This window comes from Melospiza melodia, chromosome 1 (assembly GCF_035770615.1).
Source record: "Melospiza melodia melodia isolate bMelMel2 chromosome 1, bMelMel2.pri, whole genome shotgun sequence".
Taxonomy (NCBI): domain Eukaryota; kingdom Metazoa; phylum Chordata; class Aves; order Passeriformes; family Passerellidae; genus Melospiza; species Melospiza melodia.
In genome coordinates this window covers 126,870,404-126,894,922 of record NC_086194.1, presented here as the reverse complement: position 1 = coordinate 126,894,922, position 24,519 = coordinate 126,870,404, and the positions used below count along the sequence as shown (strand labels likewise).

General features: G+C 39.5%; 2 protein-coding genes across 2 annotated transcripts in view; one reads left to right on the top strand and one right to left on the bottom strand.

The window, feature by feature from the left end:
- The window catches only part of NPC1 (NPC intracellular cholesterol transporter 1), a 26,440-nt gene extending 4,262 nt beyond the window's left edge, over positions 1–22,178 (top strand). The window contains exons 2-25 of the mRNA XM_063167523.1: positions 2,574–2,696; positions 3,602–3,708; positions 4,319–4,494; positions 5,380–5,547; positions 6,173–6,422; positions 7,646–7,722; positions 8,310–8,680; positions 9,037–9,263; positions 9,656–9,756; positions 10,668–10,770; positions 11,722–11,911; positions 12,303–12,485; positions 13,142–13,256; positions 14,039–14,166; positions 14,255–14,395; positions 14,999–15,088; positions 15,202–15,392; positions 16,154–16,269; positions 16,824–16,953; positions 17,647–17,847; positions 18,632–18,863; positions 19,910–20,023; positions 20,774–20,936; positions 21,554–22,178. Of these exons, the coding sequence (XP_063023593.1) occupies positions 2,574–2,696; positions 3,602–3,708; positions 4,319–4,494; positions 5,380–5,547; positions 6,173–6,422; positions 7,646–7,722; positions 8,310–8,680; positions 9,037–9,263; positions 9,656–9,756; positions 10,668–10,770; positions 11,722–11,911; positions 12,303–12,485; positions 13,142–13,256; positions 14,039–14,166; positions 14,255–14,395; positions 14,999–15,088; positions 15,202–15,392; positions 16,154–16,269; positions 16,824–16,953; positions 17,647–17,847; positions 18,632–18,863; positions 19,910–20,023; positions 20,774–20,936; positions 21,554–21,636 (3,780 nt within the window). The 3' untranslated portion in view covers positions 21,637–22,178. The remainder of the gene's footprint in view (positions 1–2,573; positions 2,697–3,601; positions 3,709–4,318; positions 4,495–5,379; positions 5,548–6,172; positions 6,423–7,645; positions 7,723–8,309; positions 8,681–9,036; positions 9,264–9,655; positions 9,757–10,667; positions 10,771–11,721; positions 11,912–12,302; positions 12,486–13,141; positions 13,257–14,038; positions 14,167–14,254; positions 14,396–14,998; positions 15,089–15,201; positions 15,393–16,153; positions 16,270–16,823; positions 16,954–17,646; positions 17,848–18,631; positions 18,864–19,909; positions 20,024–20,773; positions 20,937–21,553) is intronic.
- Positions 22,094–24,519, bottom strand: part of RMC1 (regulator of MON1-CCZ1) — a 16,807-nt gene continuing 14,381 nt past the window's right edge. The window contains exons 15-20 of the mRNA XM_063167533.1: positions 24,065–24,184; positions 23,789–23,866; positions 23,522–23,626; positions 23,368–23,436; positions 22,995–23,220; positions 22,094–22,271 (exon numbers count right to left, since the gene is read on the bottom strand). Coding sequence (XP_063023603.1) covers positions 22,192–22,271; positions 22,995–23,220; positions 23,368–23,436; positions 23,522–23,626; positions 23,789–23,866; positions 24,065–24,184 — 678 coding nt within the window. The 3' untranslated portion in view covers positions 22,094–22,191. The remainder of the gene's footprint in view (positions 22,272–22,994; positions 23,221–23,367; positions 23,437–23,521; positions 23,627–23,788; positions 23,867–24,064; positions 24,185–24,519) is intronic.

Sequence of the window (24,519 nt, the reverse complement as noted above, 5' to 3'; positions counted from 1 at the left end):
AATCTTAAGCTGTTTCTGAAACTGCCTTTTTGGTGTTAATACTGAAACAGAGTGTTCAGACTTGCAGTTCTAGGCCCAAGTACTCTTCTAATAGTTTAAAGCAGCTGATCTGTTCAGCTTTTTTTAAACAGGCTGAAAGTTTGAGTGGCAAACATTGTTTTTTCCATCGTATGTTTTATTGCTGTGGAACTTCAGGAATGTGATTTGAAAGTTTTTATCCAAATTCAAATGTAAACTAATACTAGGTCGAACTTTGTCTTGCTTTATTTTTCTTTTGTGTTTAGCTGTTTAATGTACCTTTTGGTACATTACCAAGTGTCATGTGCAAGTAAGTTGTTTTATGTTCTGTCCTGAAAATGATGACAGAAAGCCTTGTAGGTAAATTTATAAACATAAGACAGATTGTATTATGTTTTGTATCCATGTACCTATAACCAAGGAATTGCTGCCTTGAAACACAGATAATATTTTTAAAACAATTGAATTATCAGTCAGACTGACATGGTAGCTGAAATTTACTCAAGTTTTTCTATGCAAGAAGTGCCCTGATAAGTTTTTTGTAACTGTAACTGCATTACCAGGTTTCCCACACATTCCACTCTGGAAGAAACAAAGTCTTTCTCTAAAGAGTAGGTTGATGAATTTGTGTGTTTTAAAAAATAAGTGTTAGATAACAAGATGTAATGAAGCACAGAAAGTGTTTTTTAGAAAGGATGCTTACAAATTGTTCTAGACTAAATACGGAAGCCAGCCTGATACTGAAGAAATAACTAATCCTTTTCTCACAGGCATTGCAAAGCAGCTCCAAATTCCTTGCCCTTTTGCAAAAATAGTAGTGAATCTGTGCTTCCCCTTGAAGAAACAATTCACTTCTGATGCTGCTACAAACAGCAGAACCATTTCCACTGCTAGTAGATTGTTTGCTGTTAAAACTGGGGCATATAGGTGTGAGGAAGCAGAGTTGAAGATGATGACTTCTAAATTCTTAGATTAACTTGGTGCATGAACAAATTTACAATGGAGTTTTGAGAAATAGTCTAAAAATTATATAAGTTTGACTTTTTGGCTTGGTGTTAATAACACTATTACTGGTGTTAAACATTCAGTGTTTATCAGTGCAGTCTTAAAGGGTGTTACCCAGCTTCTATCATAGAACATGGTAATGCTGAACAGCTGGTTGTGGGTTTAACTAGAAGATGTGCTAGAATAGACAAATGAAATGGTGATCTAGATGATCACTTAAACTTACTTTTAGACCTGGCTTACAGTGAGCAACTTTGAGTTGGCCTCTGTTGCCCTGGTTAGGGGAAAGAGGAAACAAGTCTTGGGTTGGGTAAATTAATGATGGTTGTTGTCCCTGATAAACAGCCAACTACTGAAGTTCTTTTTGAAGAACTGTCAGTGTTGTTCAGCCCAAAAATGGATGTTATGGAGGCACTGTGTTTCTGGGTAGCTCTTGGGCATTGTCAGGACAGCCTTTCAGGGGCCTCTCTGGTCAGTAAATAATACTATTCATGGTCAAGCACAAAGCACAGCAGTCTGTCCTTGCAGCAACAACATATGGTGTCTCTAAAATGCTAAGTCAAGGTTGTTTGGGAGATCCAAATAGGTCAGTTATATCTCAAACTGTACTAAGCAAACTCCTGATCAGAGCTGGCAGAAGTGTAGTAAATGTTTGTGCAGTCTGCTTTGCAGCCCAGGTGGTAGGAAAACTTTGGAGCTGTGTTAAAGCTTTTGTTGTAAATAGCTTGTTATTGCATTAAATGTTTTAATTTTCAGAATAAATATTTTGGCTTAGTATCTCAGATGTTTCAGTGTCAGTACCACTGAACAAAAATAAAAGGCTTTCAAGGTGCCACTGCCATTTTTCAATTTCTTTTATACACATAATAAAGAACAAATTTCTGAATTTCAATAGTCCTTTAAATTAAAACATCTTTAAAATGAGGTTTTTTTCTTAGCACTGTAATCCCATTTAAATGTTCCATGCTTTGGCTTGAAAGTGGTGATGGAGGGCATCCTTTGAGATTGTGATAATATATGTAAGGCAGATGTGGAGCTATGAAGTTCTGTTTCAGAATCCTCTCTGTGCTGCTGTTTCCTCAATCTGTCACTGTAATGAGTTTTCAGGAAGGATCAGGAGGTGGCAGGAGGAAGTGAGATTGCACATAAGCAATAAGTTTCTCTCCGTGTGCGCTGACTTGTGGTCTAATGTGACATTTTAACTCAACATTTATTGTGTTGTCTTGCATGAACAAATTATTTTCTAAATCACCTTGTACTTGAAGATGTTTTTCAGGTATTGTTTAGGTTCTTCTTAAGTAACTCTTATACTTGATCTTAACTGTAGGTTGTGCACCTCCTGTTTCTGTAATGATCCAGGGAAGGTGGGGAGCTGAGCTGAAGATCAGTGGTGATGTGCCCCATGTTAAAAACACCTGCTTTTGTTTGAGTTAGCAGGAAATTATCACATCTGGACTGCAAGTGCCTTTGGGGTAGTAGCACATAAATTCTACAATAGCTGAGATATTTGGCAACTATTCCTTGCAGTTAATCACTGTTTTGTTGATTAGGTACTTCCACAAATGTGTGTCTGGTATGGAGAATGTGGAGTTGCTTCTGGAGACAAGAGGTACAACTGTGCTTATGATGGGCCCCCAATAGCGCTACCAGAAGATGGCTATGACTTAATGCAGGTAAGGTTCTCTTGTAGGTTGCTGCTAAAAAAAATTTCTCCAACAGTAGAATTCTGTATTGGGTTCTTTTGGACCTGTGCTATGACCTCTCATCCTAACCTGATGAGAAAGTGAACAGATTGTCTCTAATTTCTCAGGTCCAGCTGGGTTAAGGGAATGTACCTCAGTTTCTTTTCAGAGGTACAAGAAGTCTCTCTCTTCATGCACAACAAAGCATATTGCCATTGCCTGATTTGCCTTCTGGCATCTAATAGTTCAAAGCTTTAAAGAGTGAAATAACTACAGAGTTAAACAACGGTTAGACTGGTGACAGGAGTGACTTCATTAAATATGTAGGCGAGCTAACTGCTGCTGTGTATTGTTTCTGAAGACTTAATGTACAGTTCTTGTATGTTTATATCAGTTATACTTATGTTAAATGCATTTGTCTTTTCTACAAAGTGAACATGAAGCAGCTCTTCCAGGTAATCAGTGGTTTTATGGTTAGTGGCTTGCCTTCTGAGACTTTAAAATCTGATACTATCCAGAAGGAGTACTAGAAGATAAGCTGCAGGAATACTTTCAACTTGGATAAACATGAGTTGTCCTCTTAGCAATAGGCTCTCAAATGCCATTATCATTCTATATATAGACCCTGGTGACTAAAGATCATCTGAAGGAGCTTTTCAAAAGGAAGTGCTGCCTTGAATAAAAGAAGTGAAAAAAGTGATTCTTCTCTCCAGTTTCTAAACAAAAATCTTGTTTGCTGGACTGTTTTCCTCCTATGCGTCTCCCACAGCAACAGCTACTGTGTTCTGAAATATGTTGATGCAAATCCCATGATTAAAATGAGTTCTGAAGGCTTAAACATGCTTTTTCTTCCTTTCCTCTCGATCTGAATGTTGTTTTTTGTTTTTTTTCTTAAGGAACTCTGTCCAGGTTTATTCTTTGGCAATGTTAGCACTTGCTGTGATGTTCATCAGCTTCAGACTTTGAAAAATAACTTGCAGCTGCCTCTGCAGTTTCTCTCCAGGTATGCTAATGAATGGCAAAGCAACTAATTTTATAATAGAATAACAAAGCACTTGTCTTCAGGTAGACTGTAGAAAAAGAGAAAAAGTGGTAATTTTGTTAACGGATTATTGCAGCAAGCTGCTGGAGTGGCTTTCTTATCCCTAGCAGCAGGCTGCAATGTCATGAAACAACTACTTGCAGTCTGGATTGATTTAGCTGGTAAGAATAAACATTCCCTTAGCTTGCATCAAGCTCCTTTATCTAATGAAACCTTCAGGAGAGGGTGACAATGTAGCATTTGGTCTTGTTCTTACTAGGACATTAAGAAGTCTGAGTCTTTCTACTAGCAACAGTTATGTTTTTCTTCAAATTTCAGTAAAATTGTTTGAACCTGCTATTTGAGGCAGGCAATTTTATTAGTGACTTATAGTGCTTCAAATTGTTCATCTGTAGCATCAACAATTGTCATATGGCTGATTAAAATCTTACAGAATTTAAATCTTTTGTTCTGTTGCTCTGAGCAGAATGTTTATATTTGCAAGGTGTATCTGACTTGACCTACATAGCACCTTTACCTCTTAATCTGATTGCTGTTCATTGGTTTTCCTACCAATTGGCTTTCCTTCCAGATGTCCATCGTGTTTTTACAACTTGATAAACCTCTTCTGTGAACTGACTTGTAGTCCCAATCAGTCTGACTTTTTGAATGTTACAAGCACCATACCTTACTATGATCCCGTTTCAAAAGAGAACAAAAGTAGCATTACAGAGCTGCAGTACTTCATTGGAGATCGATTTGCAAATGGTGAGTAAGCAGTTTGTTAATTTACCTTGGTGTTTGTCCAGGTAAAAAGACCAGTGCTTTTTCAGAAAGTCAGAGAGATGTTTCCCCCCTAATTCTGTCTTTTTGAAGTTTGAGTCATATCATAGGTAACAGTAGGTCTCCCTTAAAACTTATGGAACACTTAACTTCTGCCTGGGCAGGGGACGTTCATTACACTGACACTGTTAAATAACAATGTTTTAAAGGTTCAGTCGAGGATGAACATCTGACAAACAATTAATAGCTGATAACTCTGATAACTTTAACTTCAGAAAAATAAAGTTTTTTGCCAAGTATTGAACGTCCAAAGTCTACCTGATACTAAAACAGTCTGGCAAGCATGATAATAAAATCTGTACACACAATGGTTCTCTTAAGAGGTATTCAGTCTTGAAATGGACTGTCTAGTCCTTTGTCAAAATCAGATGTTTTTACAGAACAGTACATTGGGGTTGTATTTTGATTTTGTAGCAAGCTTAAAGCATTAATTCAGTCTTTTTATGCTTTTTGCAGTAAACTTTAATAAAATTGAGACACTTGATAATTGTATACAGCCTACAAGCTGAAAGTACCTTAAATGGTTTTCATAGCTTTCCCTGAAAATAATATTAGGTAATGTTTCCTGTCAAGCAGAAAAGTAGGTTCTAGCATAATGCAGATTTGAGTGGCTTTCTCAGAGCAAGGTGGCTGTAACAAAGCATTGCAACCTTTAGTACTATAAATACAACTGAAAGCATTAGTTCCCTATCCTAAGATATTTCTACTTGAAAACTGTAAGTATGTTCCTGGAACTTGGGGAGTCTGTAATAATGGAAATACTTGGAATGCTTACTCAAATTATGACGTTGGTTTAATGACTCTTCCCAGCAATGTATAATGCCTGCAAAGATGTGGAGGCTCCATCGAGCAATGTTAAAGCACTGGGGTTGCTGTGTGGGAAGGATGCTAAAGACTGCAATGCAACCAATTGGATTGAGTACATGTTTAGTAAAGACAATGGACAAACTCCTTTCAGCATAATTCCAATTTTTTCAGGTAAGAAACTGAATAGTCCTTGCCTTTGAAACTTCTGTCAAAGGCTGGGTGCTATGGCTAGAGCATTGATGTTTAAACAGCTGCCCAGCATTGAAAGTCTGCAGTCAGAGGCTTTCAAAGGAATGTAGGATTAACTTACTTTTTTTTTAAATTTCTGCTTGGAAACCATACTTTGGGGTTTTTTCTATATAGCTTCTTACTGTAGAAGTCTCTAAAACTTTGTGGTAGAGTTTTAGGTAAGCCTAGGTAAGTGGCTACTTGTATTCCTTGGGAAATAGGCAGTACCCTCATCCTTGAGGATTTCATTAACAGAAAATTATTGTTACACATTTCACAATCTGAATAGATAAGAGGGATGACAAATCATTGCTGGGATGATAGAAATATGTACTTATTACTTTTACAGACCAAAGTGTTACAGACATGACCAGTCAATTAATTATTAGACAACTGTAAATAGTTGGTACCTGCTGTGGAAAAGGCAGTGGATTCTTCATCTGTAAGACCAGGAAATGCTGCTCTACACAGGGGCTGTGGGCTTTCATATAAAGGGTTAATTCGTAACTGGGAAGGTCTGAATTTTTCCTGGTAGTAAACTGACTCTGCAACTTGTGATTTGTCATAGATGTTCCTGTCCATGGAATGAACCCCATGAATAATGCTACCAAAGGGTGTAATGAGTCCGTGGATGATTCAACAGGACCGTGCAGCTGTCAGGACTGTTCAATTGTCTGTGGTCCAAAACCTCAGCCCCCTCCATTGCCTCCCCCTTGGCTATTGTTTGGTTTGGATGCTGTCTATGTCATCATGTGGATCTCATACATGGGCTTTCTACTCATATTTTTTGCACTAGTTTTTGGAGTCTGGTGTTACAGGTAAAGCATTCAAAATGCTAAGCTCTGCAAGTCACTTGTTTATCTCTGAGAACTTCTTTGCCCTGGTCAGATGCTTATGTCCTGTCTACTTCAGCCAGCCAAAAGTCATGTTCTGTAGCAAATACCACATATACTTACAAAAATGTTCTAACAGCTAAAACAGCCTGGTAAAAAGTGATTGCAGAAGTTGGTTTAGTTGATGCATATGTGTCATAGCATTCTTAGGTACAGAATCACATACACTATTCTTCAGCTTTCATAACTAAGTATGCAGAAGTCTGGGAAAACAAACATTCACAACAAAACAGTCACTGCTCTATTGCAAATTAAGTAATAAATAATTTTTCCTAGTCTCCTATTTTGAAAAAAACTAAATGAAAACTAAGCTTTCAGTAATAATAGCATATCACCCTTGGTCACATGGCTGGAGCACCTCTCCTATGAAGACAGGCTGAGAGAGTTAGGGCTGTTCAGCCTGGAGAAGAAAAGGCTCTAGGGATTCCTTACTGCACCTTCCAGTAACTAAAGGGGGGCTACAAGAGGGCTGGAGAGGGACTTCTTACACAAGGGCATGTAGTGACAGGACAAGGGGCAATGGTCTTAAGCTGAGGGAGAGTAGATGTGGATTAGATCTTAAAAACAAATTCTGTCCTGTAAGGGTATTGAATAAGTGGAAGAGGTGGTGCACTCACCGTTTCTGGAGGTGTTCAAGGCCAGACTCGACTGGACTCTAAGTAAACTGATGTAGTGAAGATGTCCCTGTTCATGGCAAGGGAGTTGGAATTAAATGATCTTTAAGGTTTGCTTCCAACCTAAACCATTCTGATGTGTGGTTGTTCAGTTATAACCAGAAAACTGAAGTTGCTATGTAGTAAGAATTAAGTCTGCTTGGAAAAGGATAGTGGGTATGACAATTTGATATGTTCAGCAGCCTTACCTTAGTGGACATCATGATGCGGTGTGTTGGAGATGCCTAGTTCATATTTCTAATGTAAAAATCTCTTGCAAATATGAACTTAGAATCAATTTAAAGAAATTCTTTATGTTGTTAATGCTAGTGATCTTCTAAATGTGCATAAAGAATCTGTGCTTGATGTAAGCTGAAAAAGTTTTTTAAGATAGCTGACGTGGTGTTCCAAAAGATCACAAAGCTGGAGACTGTTGTACAAACAGTACAGATGCCTTTTTGGACAAGCAGGATAACAGAGTTTCTTGCCTTGCAGGAGGCGGCACTTTGTCTCAGAGTACACCCCAATTGACAGCAATGTAGCCTTTTCTGTGAATTCCCACCGTGACAATGGTATGTCTTGGATAACAGTAAAGGGTTTATTACAAACTCTATTTAGGTGTATCCGTTTCCTATGATTGGGCTCTGGAGTTTTAGCTTTGTTAGGCTACAAGTCCATTCTGAGAGGGCCTTCAGCCTTTTGACCAGTATCTCTCTTCTTTTAGAGTAGTACTTACCCCTATTTCACTGGATGCTGAAAGCCCTGGGTACTCCCCTCATGGACCTAGCTAAGCTCCAAGGAAGTTCTGGAGAGCTTTGTTGTGGGAGTATAGAGAGGACAACATGATCATGTTTTGACTCATCCATGTATCCATTTAAAGCATATTGGAAAAGCATAATTTAAAGCTTATTGTACTGTAACTTGTGTACCAGCTGAGGTAGCTTGTTTTATTGCTTATATATATTTTAGCTTTATTTGCTATCCCTACTGCTCTCAAACACAACCTTACATTACAAGGGGCAACATAGGTACGAGCTGTTTTCTGCCCCTTGGCCTCAATCAGGGATTGATGAATAAAATTTCTTTTTCCTGAATGGACTCCAAGAAAGTGCTATTTTACTGACTTCTCAAATATTTACTGTTTTTCTTGCTCTTGCAGGAAGCATTACCTGTGGTGAAAGGCTTGGTGAAAGGTTTGAGAATGGCCTGAGGATGACATTTACATCATGGGGGGCTTTCTGTGTCAGAAATCCACGTCCTGTTATCCTCTTCTCTGTGGTCTTCATTGCAATGTGCTGCTCAGGCTTTGTATATATTAAAGCAACTACAAATCCTGTAGATCTTTGGTCAGCCCCAAGCAGCCAAGCCCGCAAGGAGAAGGAATACTTTGACACGCACTTTGGACCTTTCTTCCGTACTGAACAAATTATTATTCAAGCACCAAAGAGCCACCCAGACACCTACTCACCTTACCCATCAGGAGAAGATGTGCCTTTTGGCCCTCCCCTTACCAAAGATATTCTCCATCAGGTAATTGGGACTTACCAAGAGCAAAGACCTAAGCATACTTAACAGGTATAACCACATGGCGTTGGCTTCCACCTGCAATGTTATGTATCCATCAAAACACTCACTAGATATTCTTATTAAAAATCATAGCCTTACTATAAAAGCTTTTTGCTGGAAACCTTTCTGTCAGAGAGACACTTGCAAGCTAAGTCTCTGTTCATAGTATGAACACAGAAATAATGTTTTTGTAATGTGCTTCTATCGATATGTGCCTCTGTCTCTGGCAATTGCAAGAATATATTGTGCACTTAAGTCCTGTCTTGCAAGGGAAGTGCTTTCTCATGCTGCTCCTAAACTATGGTTTGTTTTGTTTTAAGGTACTGGATTTGCAGGATGCTATTGTCAACATCACTGCTTCTTATGACAATGAGACTGTAATGCTGAAGGACATTTGCCTGGCTCCTCTTGCTCCCTACAACAACAACTGCACTATCCTGAGCGTACTCAACTACTTTCAGAACAGCCATTCTGTTCTGGATCACACTGTTGGGGATGAGTTCTTTGTCTATGCTGATTACCACACTCACTTCTTATACTGTGTTCGGTGAGCAGTACAATTGCATGCTTTTTAATCAAGTTGCCAGTTCAGCTTGCTTTGGTGTGGACGCTGGCTCTGGTTTACCTTAAACATGTTTTCAGTGCTTCTGAAGAGTTCTGAACAGAAGACCAGTTTCTGAGCTTTCTCTTTAGTTTGTAGTTCAGTTGGTTAGAAGATACTCCTTGTCTTAAAGGCTGTAAGGCAGACACCTTTAAAACTGTGTTTAAATTAAAAGCAAATGCAGCACAAAAGCAGTGTACCACTAGCAATCTTGTCTTGTTTGTCTTGATTTTCAGTTGTAACACAACAGCTTTTTACCGTTTTGTGCTTTTTACTGTTTTGTGCCTCAGCTGTCACTGGTAGCAGAAGCTAACAGTTATTGCTGGTGATCTCTTTAGGGCTCCAGCATCACTGAATGACACAAGCTTGCTTCACGATCCCTGCTTAGGAACATTTGGTGGACCTGTATTTCCGTGGCTGGTGTTGGGAGGATATGACGGTGAGTGGCAAAACAGTATTGCAGCATAAATCTGAGAGTACATTCTTGTGTGCTGTTCTTGCTGCTAAAGGTGTGTTCTCATTTAACACAGCTGTTTAAATGCAGTCCAAAGAAACTGGAGTTTTTTAAACTTTCAATATGTAAGGGTGTTTTAAATAAGTTTTCAGTAGACCATTGCTGGGATTGGAGGCAGACTACTCTGGAAGTGCAAAATGCAAGCAATCTGTAATTGGAACATACTTGTCAACAGGAGAAATGTTTGGTCTGCTTTGGGCCTGGTAAAAGATAAAGACGTGAAGCAGCTCAGGTTTACATGATGGGATGTATGTGTATTTTGCTTTGAGTTAGAATAAAGTTTTGTTACTGATCTGACAAAGCAGTTAAGAATAGATTAAAGTGTTCAAAAGGAAATTCTTTCATAATTACTCTTAAGCCAGGATTTTGCTCAAGCAATTTATCTAATTAAACATAACTTGGTAGTATATTTGTGTTTAATATATCTGAAATAGCATTTAAAGGCAAGTGCCTATTTATTAAACTGTAGGGGATTTGTATTTGCTTTGAGTAATATCTGAGTATGCAAGGCGTACACTGTTAGGAAGCCACATTTCTCATTAGATGGAAAGTCATAAGCAGTGGTTATAAAGTAGCTTTTTGTCCAACTAGGCAACAATGTAACATTGTGGTGTGATGAACATGTTAAACAATGAATAATTACTCTGGAATGCAATCTGTAGTGCTTATCAGCTTTGGTTCTTATTTCAGTAGTATGTTTCAGAATTCAGTGATGTTCAGTGGAGTTACAGGGATGGGATTGCTTTGGGCAATGCTAATTTTAAACTTATTTGTATCTGCTATACTAGAAAGTAAGTTCCATTTTTTTAATGCCAAACATTTTATTTCTTCTATAGATGATAACTATAATAATGCTACAGCTCTTGTTATTACTTTTCCTGTCAACAACTACTACAATGACTCAAAAAATCTGATGAAAGCCTTGGCATGGGAAAAAGAGTAAGTAGTCGTCCTGTATTCTGAAATGCATACATGACTTAAAGCAGCTTTAAATGTTGATTAAAAAAGCCTACCTGCACTGTACTGACAGTTTTTCAGTAGAACTACAGGGATGTTTCAAGAGGCAGCAAAACTGGTTAAAACCAGACTGTGCTGGTCATAAGACCTTCACTTTGTCTGGCACACTTAATTTGCTTTGAGACACAGGTTCTAGTCCTCTTAGAGACCATCTAGCCCAGTAGTACTTGCCAATAAGCAACTTCAGAAATGATTTATTTTACTGTGGCTAGAATTACGCAGGTAGACTCTTTAATGTACTGGACCATTAACCATGTGTGGAAAGGCCGGGCCTGATGCTGTAGTTCTTTACCTTTAATTTTTAAAAATGTCATCCAGATGAACATCTAAGGCTTTCGTCCCCTCTACCACCTTGAAGAGCTAGCTTACACAGGCCAGCTGCTCTGGCTGTCAGTTCAGATAAAAACTACTGTACTAGAAAGTTTGTGACAAAAGAGAAGTATGAGAAGCATCTGCCTGTGTCACAAGCACCAGCACCTCCCAAGTTGGGGAACTGAAACAAGGGCTGATAAATTGTTCCAGTACTGTAAGCAAGCTGCAGTCATCTTTCATGTGTGTATTTCTAGGTCTAGCTTTGAGGAAAATTGTGCTTAGCGTTTGAAATAGCTCATGCAAAGTACTTATTGGTCCTCAAACATTAGAGAGAACATGGAAAGTATTTCAATGTAGTGTATTTCTAGTTCTTAAAGTGGAGTTACAGGTATGTGTAGCCAGCACCTCTCTTTTAAAACTGAGTAAGGTCCCCTCAAACTATCTGGCTACTCTTGTACCACACAGATGATGTAAATTTGCCATCAACTGACTTTCAGGTATTTCTAGTGGAAGATGTTTTATCCTTTTAAAGTGTGATCGACCTCTGTTTTTGTTTTTTAGATTTATTAACTTTCTGAAGAACTACAATAACTCAAACTTAACGATATCATTTTCTGCTGAACGGAGTATTGAAGATGAGATCAACCGCGAGAGCAACAGTGATGTTAGCGTTGTGTTGATAAGCTATCTTGTGATGTTCCTCTACATCTCTATAGCTTTGGGACATATCCAGAGCTGTAGAAGACTGCTGGTATGTGTATAGTTTTCATTGCTATAAAGACTGAAGCTAGAGCTTGCTGGTAGCTGTAAGTCACTTAACTATTGTTGCAGAATGCTGATGTTTTTTATTACAGCATTGAGTCTTTCATGGGCAGGAGTTAGGGGGAGCATTGTTTTTCTGCTAGACAATTAATATGTATTTCATAGTTTCAGTTGAGTTCTTTCACTTGATGTTCAGTTCACATCAGCTTTAAGACTTGCAGCTTCAGGGTTGATAATTTTTTTAAAATATCTGAATCTTCAAAAAAACCGTGAAATGTTTTCTGCTACCTAGACTAAATGTTAGAAATGTTTTGCCTTTGCAATAATCTATTCTGTGGGATGATGCTTGTTTGGCTGATGTTCAGTACTACTTTTTTTAGGTGGATTCGAAGATCTCTCTGGGCATTGCAGGCATCCTGATTGTACTGAGCTCAGTAGCATGTTCTATAGGCATTTTCAGCTACTTTGGAATCCCACTGACACTGATTGTGATAGAAGTAATTCCTTTCTTGGTGCTGGCTATTGGAGTGGACAACATTTTCATTATGGTTCAGACACTTCAGGTATTTATTCTTGCATAGAGACTTTTAGTAAAGTGCCTGTCATCGTTGAAGGCTGTAAACTCGTAGTCTTCTGTGTTCCAGTGCTCAGCTCAGTGTGAGCAGCTCTGGACTCTCACAAGGTATCTTGTGAGAGTGAAAGAAAGACAAGAATCTGTGTACCTTCTACCTTCAGAAAAAAACCTCTAATTTATGTCTATATTTTTAATATTGCTGCTTGATATCAAAATAGTTGTAGAACTCAACTGGTATTTTGATCACTTGTAATTTTAGCATATTGTAAGCGGTAGTCATGAACCAAACTATATGCTTAAGACTAGGAAGGACTTTGGGCACTAAGTCTTAGTGGGTAACAAGCTTTTAAATTTGACAGGTTCAATAACCCACTGAAACTGGTACTGCCTCTGTCACATGTGTAGTTTTATCTGAAGTACTGAACATAGTACTATATTTTAAATTTGAAGCAAGACAACAAGTAATGTTCAGGCTGCTCTTATTTTAGAGAGTCTTAGCTGATTTTTGTCTAACTCTTGTTAATGCTGTGGAAACAACAAAAGATAGCTTAGAATATTTTAAAGTTTCAGGTTTTTTGCAGCCATATGAAATAGCTTTATAAATTGCATGATTCCTAACAATAATAAATTATTGCCTTAAAACAGAGAGATGAACGCCTTCAGGGTGAAACTCTGGATAAACAGATTGGCAGAGTCTTGGGAGATGTGGCACCCAGTATGTTTCTCTCATCCTTTTCAGAGACTGTGGCATTCTTTCTTGGTAAGAATAAATGCAATACTAAAATATAAAAGCAAAATAAGAATTTGTAGAGGCTGTTTAGCTTAGTTGTTCATTGTTAATATCAAGTTAAACTTCTGCTGGGAATAGGCATTGGAGTACTTTAAGAGTCTAGCATAGTTAAAAAGATCCATGGTTAAAAAGCTCTGAATCTGTCAAGCCTTTCAGCCCGAAAGACTGGGGGTTTTTACTGACTTGCAGTGACTGACAAGTCTCAATTTGACCTTAGGAATAGATCAAATACCAGGGTGTATGAACTCCTATATTGCGTTTATTCATCTTGCCAAAATGCCTCTTGATTGGAAAAATGTCCCTATGACAGGTTTATGTTTGAGGCTCACATGATAATGTTTTAGAGGTAAATCTTTTGTTGCCCTACAAGTATAATTTGGTCTTCTTTCATAATAGCTTTGTTTACCTGCAGAGTAATTTGTCATTGGATCATCTTGCATTGAAGTGGCTTATATTGAAGCAAGATGTTGCCTGACAGCACTCCTTAACTGCCCTGTTACACAGTCTGCACCTAAATTTGGGATTGAGAAATGGCTTAGAACGAGTCACTCCTTTGCACAGCCTCAGTGCAGTTAAATAGGTCAAAGACAGCAGCTGTAACCAGGCTTGTATGGGCCGTTGCCTTTGCTCTGGAAAAAAAGGCTCTTTGTCCTGCTATAAGGCTACCACTTAAACTGGATGTTTGTCTAGCAAATGCTGGTGCATTTCTAGGAGAAGGGAGCTGTCTTAACAAAGTGGGTCACTTCCTCCAGGGACACTGTCTACGATGCCAGCGGTTCGCACGTTCTCCCTGTTTGCTGGAATGGCTGTGCTCATAGACTTTCTCCTTCAAGTCACTTGCTTCGTCAGTCTCCTGGGCTTGGATATTAAGCGTCAAGAGGTGAGTATAAGTGCACCTGTAACTGCAGTGTCCCAGGGATGATGACATCTGCAGAACTGCTCTAACTGTGCATTTAATCTGTTTTCAGAGTAACAGACTGGATATTCTGTGTTGCATCAAAAGCAGTGAAGAAATGAGTGGAGTCCAGCGTTCTGAGAGCATGTTATTTCTGTTCTTCAAAAATCTGTTTTCTCCATATCTGCTTAAGGATTGGATGAGACCAATAGTAGTATGTATAATCTATTTCCCAATAGTAGTATGTACAATCTATTTCATGTAAGCAGTCATCTAAACTTGAGCAAAAGAGCAGTGAGCTTGAAGGCCTAAATAGAGAAGAAAAGTCTTCAATACAGTGAAACAAATGAAGCTTCTAGTTTTTTGGTTCTTGGCATAAGAATAGAAGTAAGCCTTTGTAACTGCAAAAGTATTTCAGTAAATAGAGGCTTGATTGTGGATTGTCTAAAGCCCCAGTTTAAGAGTTGCATTGCAATCAATCAAATTACTTTAGCCTATGTAAAAAAACCAGCATGTATTGGCTTCTACACTGCATTAATTCAGAGCATTGTTGATGAATCTGTAATTCAGTTTAAAGTTACCATGCTTGTTTACAGAAGGTGTTTGTAACCTTCACTGATGATTTCTAGGAATAAATTTCCTTACAGTCCCAAAGGGACCCCTCAGTAGCTATGTTGTACTACCACAGTTGTATTAAGCCTGGGTAGCATATTTAAACTAGAGCCTCTTTGCATGGTTCCTATTAGCTTAACAAATTACTCCTATTGCCTGTTGTTTCTGTGCAGTTCTCACATCCATGGATTTGCCTTTTTTGCAGATAGCAGTGTTTGTGGGTATCCTGTCATTCAGTGCAGCAGTTATGCACAATGTAGAGATTGGGCTGGATCAGTCTCTCTCAATGCCAGATGTAAGTCTTATGATCGTGTCACTGTTCAGCAGTTTGTGGCTGAATTGAAACCTTGATACCTTGTTGTGCTACCTCAACATTCCGTAATGGTAACTCAAAACTTTCCCTTGAAGGACTCCTATGTAATAGATTACTTCAGCCACATCAGCCAGTACCTGCATGCGGGTCCCCCTATCTACTTTGTCCTAGAAGAAGGACACAACTACACCACTTTGGAAGGGCAGAACATGGTGTGTGGTGGAACGGGATGTAATAACGATTCACTTGTCCAGCAAGTCTTCAATGCTGCAGAAATTGGTAGCTAGTAAGTCCTTCATGCTTGTTTCTGCATAGTTGCATGGAAGAGGTGTAGCAGAGCAGTGTGTCCTCCTGATTTACTCAGGCTCAGCTGCTGGTTGTAAACTGACATTCTATTTTATTTGCTTTGTATTGTGGGTTTGGGAGGGAAGGGGGTTGGAAGCAGCTGTGACAGTCTTCTAGAGTGAGGATAAAACCTGTGTGGACTGATGGGATATATTGATGTACTTGGGTTTGGAAAAGGGGCTTGATCCTTCAAGGAATCTTGGAATGGTAGTAAGAATAACTTGTGAAAACCTCTGAGCAGGGTTATGATGATCTGGAAAATGGCTGTATGCTCAGCTTCTAAGCCTGGTGAATAAACTAGGCTAGCCTAGGGAGGCTAAGCAGGAATTTTATTTGCAGCTAACAACTCAAGGAAGTCTTTACCCAATTCTTTCCACTGTAGTTCATTTCAGCCTAACTGAAGGAGGACCTTTGCTTGAAAACTGAGACAACAGAGAGGGCAGGGGAATGGAAAGCTGAGCTTGGCAGCAGAACAAGATGCAGTGAAAAAGTTCCTGCTGTTTTCTGGCTGCAGTGTTCTGAGCTACCTGAGCATTATGGCTCTTGGATGGGGTACTGGAGCATGGGACTATATAAAGAGCTGAGTAGATTTGACAAGAATGAGTTGACATGGCATAAATTGGTACTGGAGAGATCAAGTGATATATTTTGGAATTAAACATAAAATTACTGATGATGGATATGTTGTATTATTTTTATTAGCACAAGGATAGGCTATGCCCCATCATCCTGGATTGATGACTACTTTGACTGGGTGAAGCCACAGTCGTCCTGTTGCAGAGTCTACAATGCCACTGGACAGTTTTGCAATGCTTCAGGTATTGGCATCCATCTTGTTGCTAGCGAATTAGCTTGGTTTATAAGTTTCACAGCCAAAACATTTCCTCATGGTATGAGTCAAGTGAATACCTTTTCTTACTGTAAGTAGGAACCTCTTGAGTTATCCTCTTAATTTATTTGAACTGCTGTTTGAGTGAGCTTAAATATTCTACTGGAATGCTGCAGACTGAAAACAGCCTACCTAGACAGCCAATGTAACTTGCTGTAAAAATTCTGATCCTTCTGTTGGCCTTCTTAGAGTACACAAACTTGGTGCTCTGCTTTTGTTCAGGTCCTTCAGCTGGGAGTAGTTCTCATGGATCTAATGGAGATAAGTGCACAAGTAAGAATTCTCTGACAGCCCTTGCCTTAGTAGCAATAAATCAAATTAAGGACTACAAATCTTACATGGAATTTCAGGATGGATCAGTTAGTTCATCAGTAAAAATGCTTTTTATGGAATTGCATCCTGTAGTAATGCAGTCAGAAGTTCCTAGTGTTAGGAAAAAGAATACTTGTCCCTGTAGGTGACCTCCTTCCTGTATTTCTTCAGTCAGCAATCCATCCTGCACTCGTTGTCGACCACTGACTCAAGAAGGCAAGCAGAGACCACAGGGTGAAGACTTCATGACCTTTTTGCCAATGTTCCTATCAGACAACCCTAATCCTAAATGTGGCAAAGGGTAAGAGCTTTATTCTATGGACCCTGCTTAGACCAGTGTGTCAGAGATATTTGCTCTGGCTTTTGTCTGGAGGTTTGATGGCTAATGTCCTCCTAAAAGCCATACAAACATTGACATCTCACGAGTTCTGTCCTGTTTTCTGAAAAAAACCCAAATGCATCATCAACTAAATGGAACAGCAGCTTTCCCCTGTACAAAGAGAGACAATATCTATGGTCAGTCTGTTCTAGAATATCCTGTGCAATCTTGAAATGCATTGTGCTCTGAAGCTTTTTTAGTTTTAGAAACTGCTAGAAACAACTACCAGCTGTTAGCTCTCTAAAGGACATCTACAAGAGAGCTGGAGAGAGACTTTTTACAAGGGGGTGTAGTGATAAACAAGGAGGCATGGCTTTTAAATGAAACAGGGTAGGTTTAAAATAGATGTTAGGAAGAAATTCTTTCCTCTGAGGGTGGTGAGGCACTGGAACAGATTGCCCAGAGAAGCTGTGCCCGTCCCTGGAAGTGTTCAAGATGAAGTGGGATGGGATGTGAGCAGCTGTAGTCTAGCAGAAAGTGTTCCTGCTCATGGCAGAGGTGCAGCTAGCTAGATGATCTTATGTTTCCTTCCAACTCAAACCATTCCCATAAGATTATTTGTTATAAAAGCTAATAAATTTGAATGGTGCTGGCATCTGATAACTGTTTTTATAGAGGACATGCTGCATATAACTCTGCTGTCAACTTTATAAACAACAAAACTGAGGTTGGAGCCACTTATTTTATGACTTACCATACTGTACTGAAAACATCATCTGATTATATTGATGCTATGAGGAAAGCTCGGATTATAGCAGACAATATCACTGAAACCATGGGCATCAAAGAGAAGAACTACCGCGTGTTTCCTTACAGGTATGGTTAGATCTTTCTTGCCTTGGTGACAAATACTTGAGCAACACAGAAAAGGTGCTGGCTAATAACATATTAAAAACCTGAGTTTTGTCTAACAGAAGGTAATGCAGAGACTTGGGGATTTCTAGTAAAACTAGGAAGATATATTTGTATCCATACATGGCCTCTTTCTACTGTAATTGATAATTAATTTAAATCCTTCACTACAAATGTAGATATGACTCATTTTGGGGCATTTCCTAGTTTTCATAGTAGGGTTTAATAGTTCAAACATAAACAGATATGTTGACATGGGTAATGGCAAGCTGTGATGTGAATGTATTGACTTCAGATAAGTTATTTAAATCTAAAGCAAATGCAACAGAAATGTCAAGTATAGGAGTACCACACTGAAATTGAGTTGGAGTTGATAGCTGTGCATCTGAAATACTGATCTCTGCATCAAAGAATCCTACCTGCACTTATGGCCCATCTGCAGTAGCTCCTGTAGATACCTAAAGGGATCTGAGCACCTGCCTTCTGCTATCTACTGTAGCTGCTTATGTTGAAATATGGGAATTACACTGACTTTGAGACAGTGATCTTTATTTGAAGTGTTAGTGAGGAGTTAACCCCTACAAAATGCTAACTGTTACATGACACTCCACTGATGCAAGGAAGCCAGTTTCTGTTGGTGACTTCTGTGGGGGGGTGGGGGAACTACTTTATCCTTAGCACTGACGCTAATCTAATATTAGCATATCAAAGGGAAGATGGCTGATGACAACCTCTGTTTTTTCTGCAGTGTGTTTTATGTCTTCTATGAACAATACCTGACAATTGTGCACGATGCTATCTTTAACCTCTGCATCTCTTTGGGATCAATATTTCTGGTGACAACTGTGCTTCTTGGCTTTGAAGTATGGGCTGCTGTTGTGGTTTCAATAACTATTGCTATGATTATTGTCAACATGTTTGGAGTGATGTGGCTCTGGGGCATCAGCTTGAATGCAGTTTCATTAGTAAATCTTGTCATGGTAAGTCAACAAGACCTCTCTTTGCTTCTGTTTCCAAGTTTTGAACAGTTCTGTGTGCTACATATATACTTGTGATACTGAGCAGTATTCTGCTACTGAACTTTGGCAGGCCTTTGCACAGTAGTGGAACTATTTAACACCTCTAGAAGAAGAGAAAACAAGTTTATTCTGAGAACTAGTCCTAGCGCTAATAAGATACAGCAGGTGAACTGAAGCTATACTGCATCTGGTGGAGGTCACTCTTGTTTTGCAGCAACAGCTGCATTGCTGCTGTCTAGGCTAGGTGCTGCTCCACATCAACACAGGTGGCTCGTGCTGAAGGGGAGGATGCATAGGTTTGTCTGCTGTATTTATGTTCTACAGAGTAGATCTGGGATGTGCTAGCATCAGTATTGTTCCTGCATAAGTGGATGGAATCATCTGGGCAAAAAGCCTTGGTAAAGCACTCCAGAACTAGCTCCAGCAAGCAGCTACGGGTTGCTCTGGCCTTGCTGTCTTCTCTAGAGGTTTTTGGCTGGTCTGAGGGCTAGTGTAAACTGTTGGCCTATGTTACAATTAGATGTGTATTAAAGGAAGTCTATCTACTAGATAAGGCTAAGATTAGCCAAGTGTTCAGTTAGTGTTGCAAATGACTGATCAGCTGAATTGTCATGGTATCAAATCAGGATGTATATTCAGTGTTGTTCTAAAGCAATATTATTGCAGCTAATAGTTGTAAACTGATTCTAATGTTCAATGTTCACTATGTGCATCAAAGCCAGCTTGCTGCAACCTCAGGAAACTTGACCTCTGAAACAACCTCATGTTCCACTTCCTGTTTGATTGCCTGTTAGTAATGACTGGTGGTAAAACACTGTGTGGTAAACAGCTGCAACAAACAGCCTCTGGGAAGCAACACTAAGTCTGTAACTTCCCATGGTACTTTAACTGTGGGGAGTGATGACTGCTGCTAGGAATCTTTCTAGCCCATCCAGAATTCTGAGTAGAGACCTTGCTATCAAAGTGCTGATCTAACTGAAGTTTTCACGTTTCCTTTGACTCTCCAGAGCTGTGGAATTGCTGTGGAATTCTGCAGTCATGTGACAAGAGCGTTCACCATCAGTACCAAGGGCAGTAGAGTGGAGCGTGCAGAAGAAGCTCTGTCTCACATGGGCAGCTCAGTGAGTATCTGCTGGCTGGGGAGGGGGAAACAAGTAGCCAAGTAACAGCCTTACTATTTTAAGAAATGTTATAGGTGACAGTCTTAAGTCATAAAAATGGCCTTGCTTTTTCTTTTTGGAATGCTTAAAGCTCTTAAGGTCAACACAGGCTTCTACTAGTAATAGGGGTTAATCTGGTGTTACTACTACCTAATAGTAGAAGAGAGCAAAGTGCTTTAGCTGAACTAGTAGTTTGGATAAACCTCAGATTGTCCCATTAAAATTCAAGTGTTTATCTTCCAGATAGTCAGAGGTGACTAGGAAAGGTGATTGTGAATATGGGATGTAGTTGGAGCTTGTAGAGAACAAGCAGGACTTGGTGTTTAGGCAGTACTGTCATGTCACTTGTCTTAGACTAAGTGACATGTATGGGGTTGGAATGGACAGTTCTTGTGATGTGTGTACCACACCCAGGTACAGAACTTAACTGGAATGTGAGTTAAGTAATGGTTTTCACTTATATCTGCCTGAAGCAAAACTTAATTAGGTGGCTGCACAGATCAGAGTGGATTTTTAATCATACTGAGCCTGTCCTGTGGGACCAAAAAGATGAACTTGTCTCCTGAGTGCATCTTGATTTGGTTCTAGACTGGCAGGGCAGGAAGTATACTGCATATAGGAGCCTTAGATTATGCAGAAATGTTACTAAATGCTAAATACTTGAAAGAAATGGATTATCTAAACTCCTATTTATCACTTTTTTATTGCCAGGTGTTCAGTGGTATCACGCTGACCAAATTTGGAGGAATTGTAGTATTGGCTTTTTCCAAATCTCAAATCTTCAAGATATTCTACTTCAGGATGTATCTAGCTATGGTTGTGCTGGGAGCAACACACGGACTGATATTTCTTCCAGTTCTGCTTAGTTACATAGGTAAGATGTGACAGTCTGCTCTATACCACACTTCAAACAAAATAGCTGTCTGTGGACTTTCCATGACATGGAAAGGTTTGCAGAGATGAAAAGCAGCACTTGAATGTGTCTTTCTCATCCAAGTGGCCTGTCCTTTGGAAAGCAGAGGCTGACTGGTGGCAGTGCAGGCTTACTGCTGTGGGCTTGCTGAACTGAAGCAAGCACTGCCTGGCCCAAGTGGTTGCACTTTGCTGTGCTTTGTGAAGGTGCCTGCTGTCCCACAGAGCAGCATGTTTCAACCTGGGGACAGGATGGTGGGTGGAAGCAGCAAACCTCCTGTGGGTCACTGTTCCTGCATTTGCAGAAACAATCTTGCCTTTCAGTGAGGGGGGTCCAAGCCCTGTCCTGTTGAATTTGATAATGCATGTGTATAGTGTAGCCCTTAAATAAGGCTCAGTTTAAGTCTACCTTTAATAGGCTTAAGACTGATGGGGATTCATCTCCCACTGCCTTTGTTGAGGCTGGCAGCTATTAGCAGCTGAGCAGAAGCAGGTTTCTGACTGTTAAGCTGGCCCTAGACAGTCAGATCATGCATGCTTCCTGAGGACTGATCAGCTGAAATGTGTTCTCTCACTCAGGCCCATCAGTCAATAAAGCTAAAACTCGTGCTGCCCAGGAGAGGACCAGAGGTACAGAGCGGGAGAGACTCCTCTACTTCTAGTTTTTAACAGTGTTCAGTGGACTGCCTGAACTGTGGCTTCGGCCCAACTCCTAAGAACTGAAGCGCAGCAATGTTCTATGACTATCACACTGTAACCACCACAGACTTGACTCCTGCACAGATTCAACTAGAAGATACCAGCTGCAGCTTTGGACATAGCTTTAAACTCAGGAAATGCTAAGTGTGGCTCAAGTAACAGTATTATAAAACTAGATGCGTTAATAAGATTACTAAAACACTTCTGTTTTCAAGAGGTTGCATCTTTTTCCTTCAGAAACCTAAACCAGCTGTAGTGAGAGTTGAATAGCATTTTGTCAATGAAATTAAGGTGATGTGTATGAGAATGGACTGCTAAACCACTGACACTAATTTTAAATGCAGGTCAATGCAATTTTTGTCTCTATTTTTAGGGGGAAGCCATCACAAGTTGTAATATTTTTAGTACTATTTGCCAAAATGTCTTGTATATACTTTATTATAAAATAGCCATTTTGTAGTTCAAAAATCTACTTAAATGCAATAAATTAAGTTTATACATTTCAGTTGAAGAGTCTTTCAGAATGTTGTGGGTTTCATAAGAGCGTGTTCTCCAAAAACTTGTTTGAAGAAGGTGACATGTTCTTCACAGTGCTCACCTACAGGAGACAAAATAAAAGTTCCATGTTCACTTTCCAACTCATAAACCAAGAACCAAGATTGTGTAGTTTCACTTACCTTCATTTATCGGTACTAATTCTTATCTTGAATGTGTTTGAGTACCAGAGTTGAACAAACAGAAAGCATTGGAATACTGAGGTATTTCCAGTCCTGTGACTGGTATTCTTGAGGTGAAGCAGAGGTTTGATCCAGTTCATGGATCTAACCAGCAGACTCACAGCCATGAGAGCCCTTCACTGTCAAGATGCAAGAGTGTGGGGTGGGATTCTGCACCTACAGAATGTCTGGTGGTTACAAACATTGCTGGTGCAAGGAGTTTGGCTTGGCTTTTAAAGAAAGAACTGTAGCATAAAACAGGCCTTGAATTTTTGTAATTAGTGGAAATAGACAAGTGAACTCAAAGGTTTCCCAGCCTGGTTGCTGACTTCAGAAGAATGCACAAATTGGAGATAATGGCTCTAACTGCTCACCTAAGCAGTGAGAGCAAATGCAAGTCAAACAGGTTCATCTGCAAGTTTATGTTTAGTTCAGCCTCTTTACTCTTGGGTGCAGTAGACAAAGGAGTAAGACAAGTTAATTTGGAATTGTGCTTAAAGGTGAGTATAAAATATAGGCTAAACTATGCCAAGAGTTTTATCATCTAATACAGGCTCAACTGGATTGCACACCTGAGTATCTTGGTCAGACTGCTTCTCCCTTACCTGGTGTGAAGCTGGGGTTTCCCCGTAACCGCTGGTTTCTTTGTTCAAAGAAGCGGAATATGGTGTAGAAAAGCATCTCATCCTCTGCTTGTTTCGCTGCATCGAGGAATTTGCGGGCTGAAATGCTGTCGTGTCCTCCAATACCCCTGATGAATCTCAAGGCAGCCAAAACTTGGTGTTTGGACAACAGAACTTCCACTATTTCATCATTTGCTGTGGAAAGTCTCTGTGAAGTCAAGCACAGCTGTAAGACACTGCATCTAATGCATGGAAATGATTGATGCTAGTTAATGACTTCAAGCCTGGTCAGGGAAGCTGTTTGACCAGTCTAACCCACATGTGACAGGGAGTTATTAGAGTCAGAAATGCTTACTTTTAACATGTCCAGTGAGAGCTGATGTGCAGGAGGGTAAATGCTTTCCAGGGACAGTAAGAGACAAGCCTAGGGCAAAAGTAGAAATAACCTTCAAATTCTGAAGACTTCCCATCTCCCTCACTAGCTTATTGGAGCTACTTGTCTTACATACCAAGGGCTTTGAGTCACTGAGCACATGGTACTGCAGAAACTGATGGAGCATGTAGAACAAGTTGTGTTGAACAAGAGTTTTGATGACCAGCTCATACAAGTAGTGCTGTGAATGCAGGAAGAAGACAATCAAAGTCATGTCTCTATATGTGTTTTTACAATCTACAAGTCAATATTGTATACAACTCACACATGTGACCAAGACTAGACTAAAACTGCATGCAATTTCATGGAATGGGGCAATGTACTTAGCACATAAGTGATTTACCTGAACAGCAATCTGGAACTGGTTGAGAGAGCGAATGTATTCCATCAATACAGCTATAGTGAACTTGTGAGGTGCTTCCTGGACAAAGAAGCAAATGTTAAGTGGAATTTGCATGGCTTCTCTGTTAATAACCCTACAAAAATAGGCATCAAAATACCCTAATCCTGACAAAGCTTCCTGCAGCCAGTTTCAAGCCATCAACTTACATTGGCTGATCTGAGACTGCTGCCAAATTAGCCCTTAAATTCATTTCATTAGTCCTTAAAATTAACTTACCTTCTTCTCTGTAAAAACAGATAAAACATGTGTGTACATATCAGACTGGTCAATAACTGCTTGGGTGCGGACAGGTCGTTTCAGGAGTGGATTACTTCTACTCAGGCCTGTTTCTACCACCTAGGAGGAAAAAGAGGTCTTAAAAAAAAAAAACGGTAGTGTAGTACAGTTCTGAGTCAGTCTCAATTGTACAGATTGTTTTCTGATTCAAACACAACTACAAACTTGTTAACAAGGAAATTCATATCTGTGGTCATGTTATATCAGATGCATCTTGTTCAGTGGGGATTTCATATTAAATTTAAAACATCTTTTAAACCTGCTCTTATACTTCAAAGCCAGGAGATGAATCTAACTACACTGAGACAGGCCCTCAGGCTTAGAAGAGTTTTGAGTATGTGACTGTACTCTGAGTTAGTGTTGAATTTGGTACTTTACCAGAAGTAACTGAGATA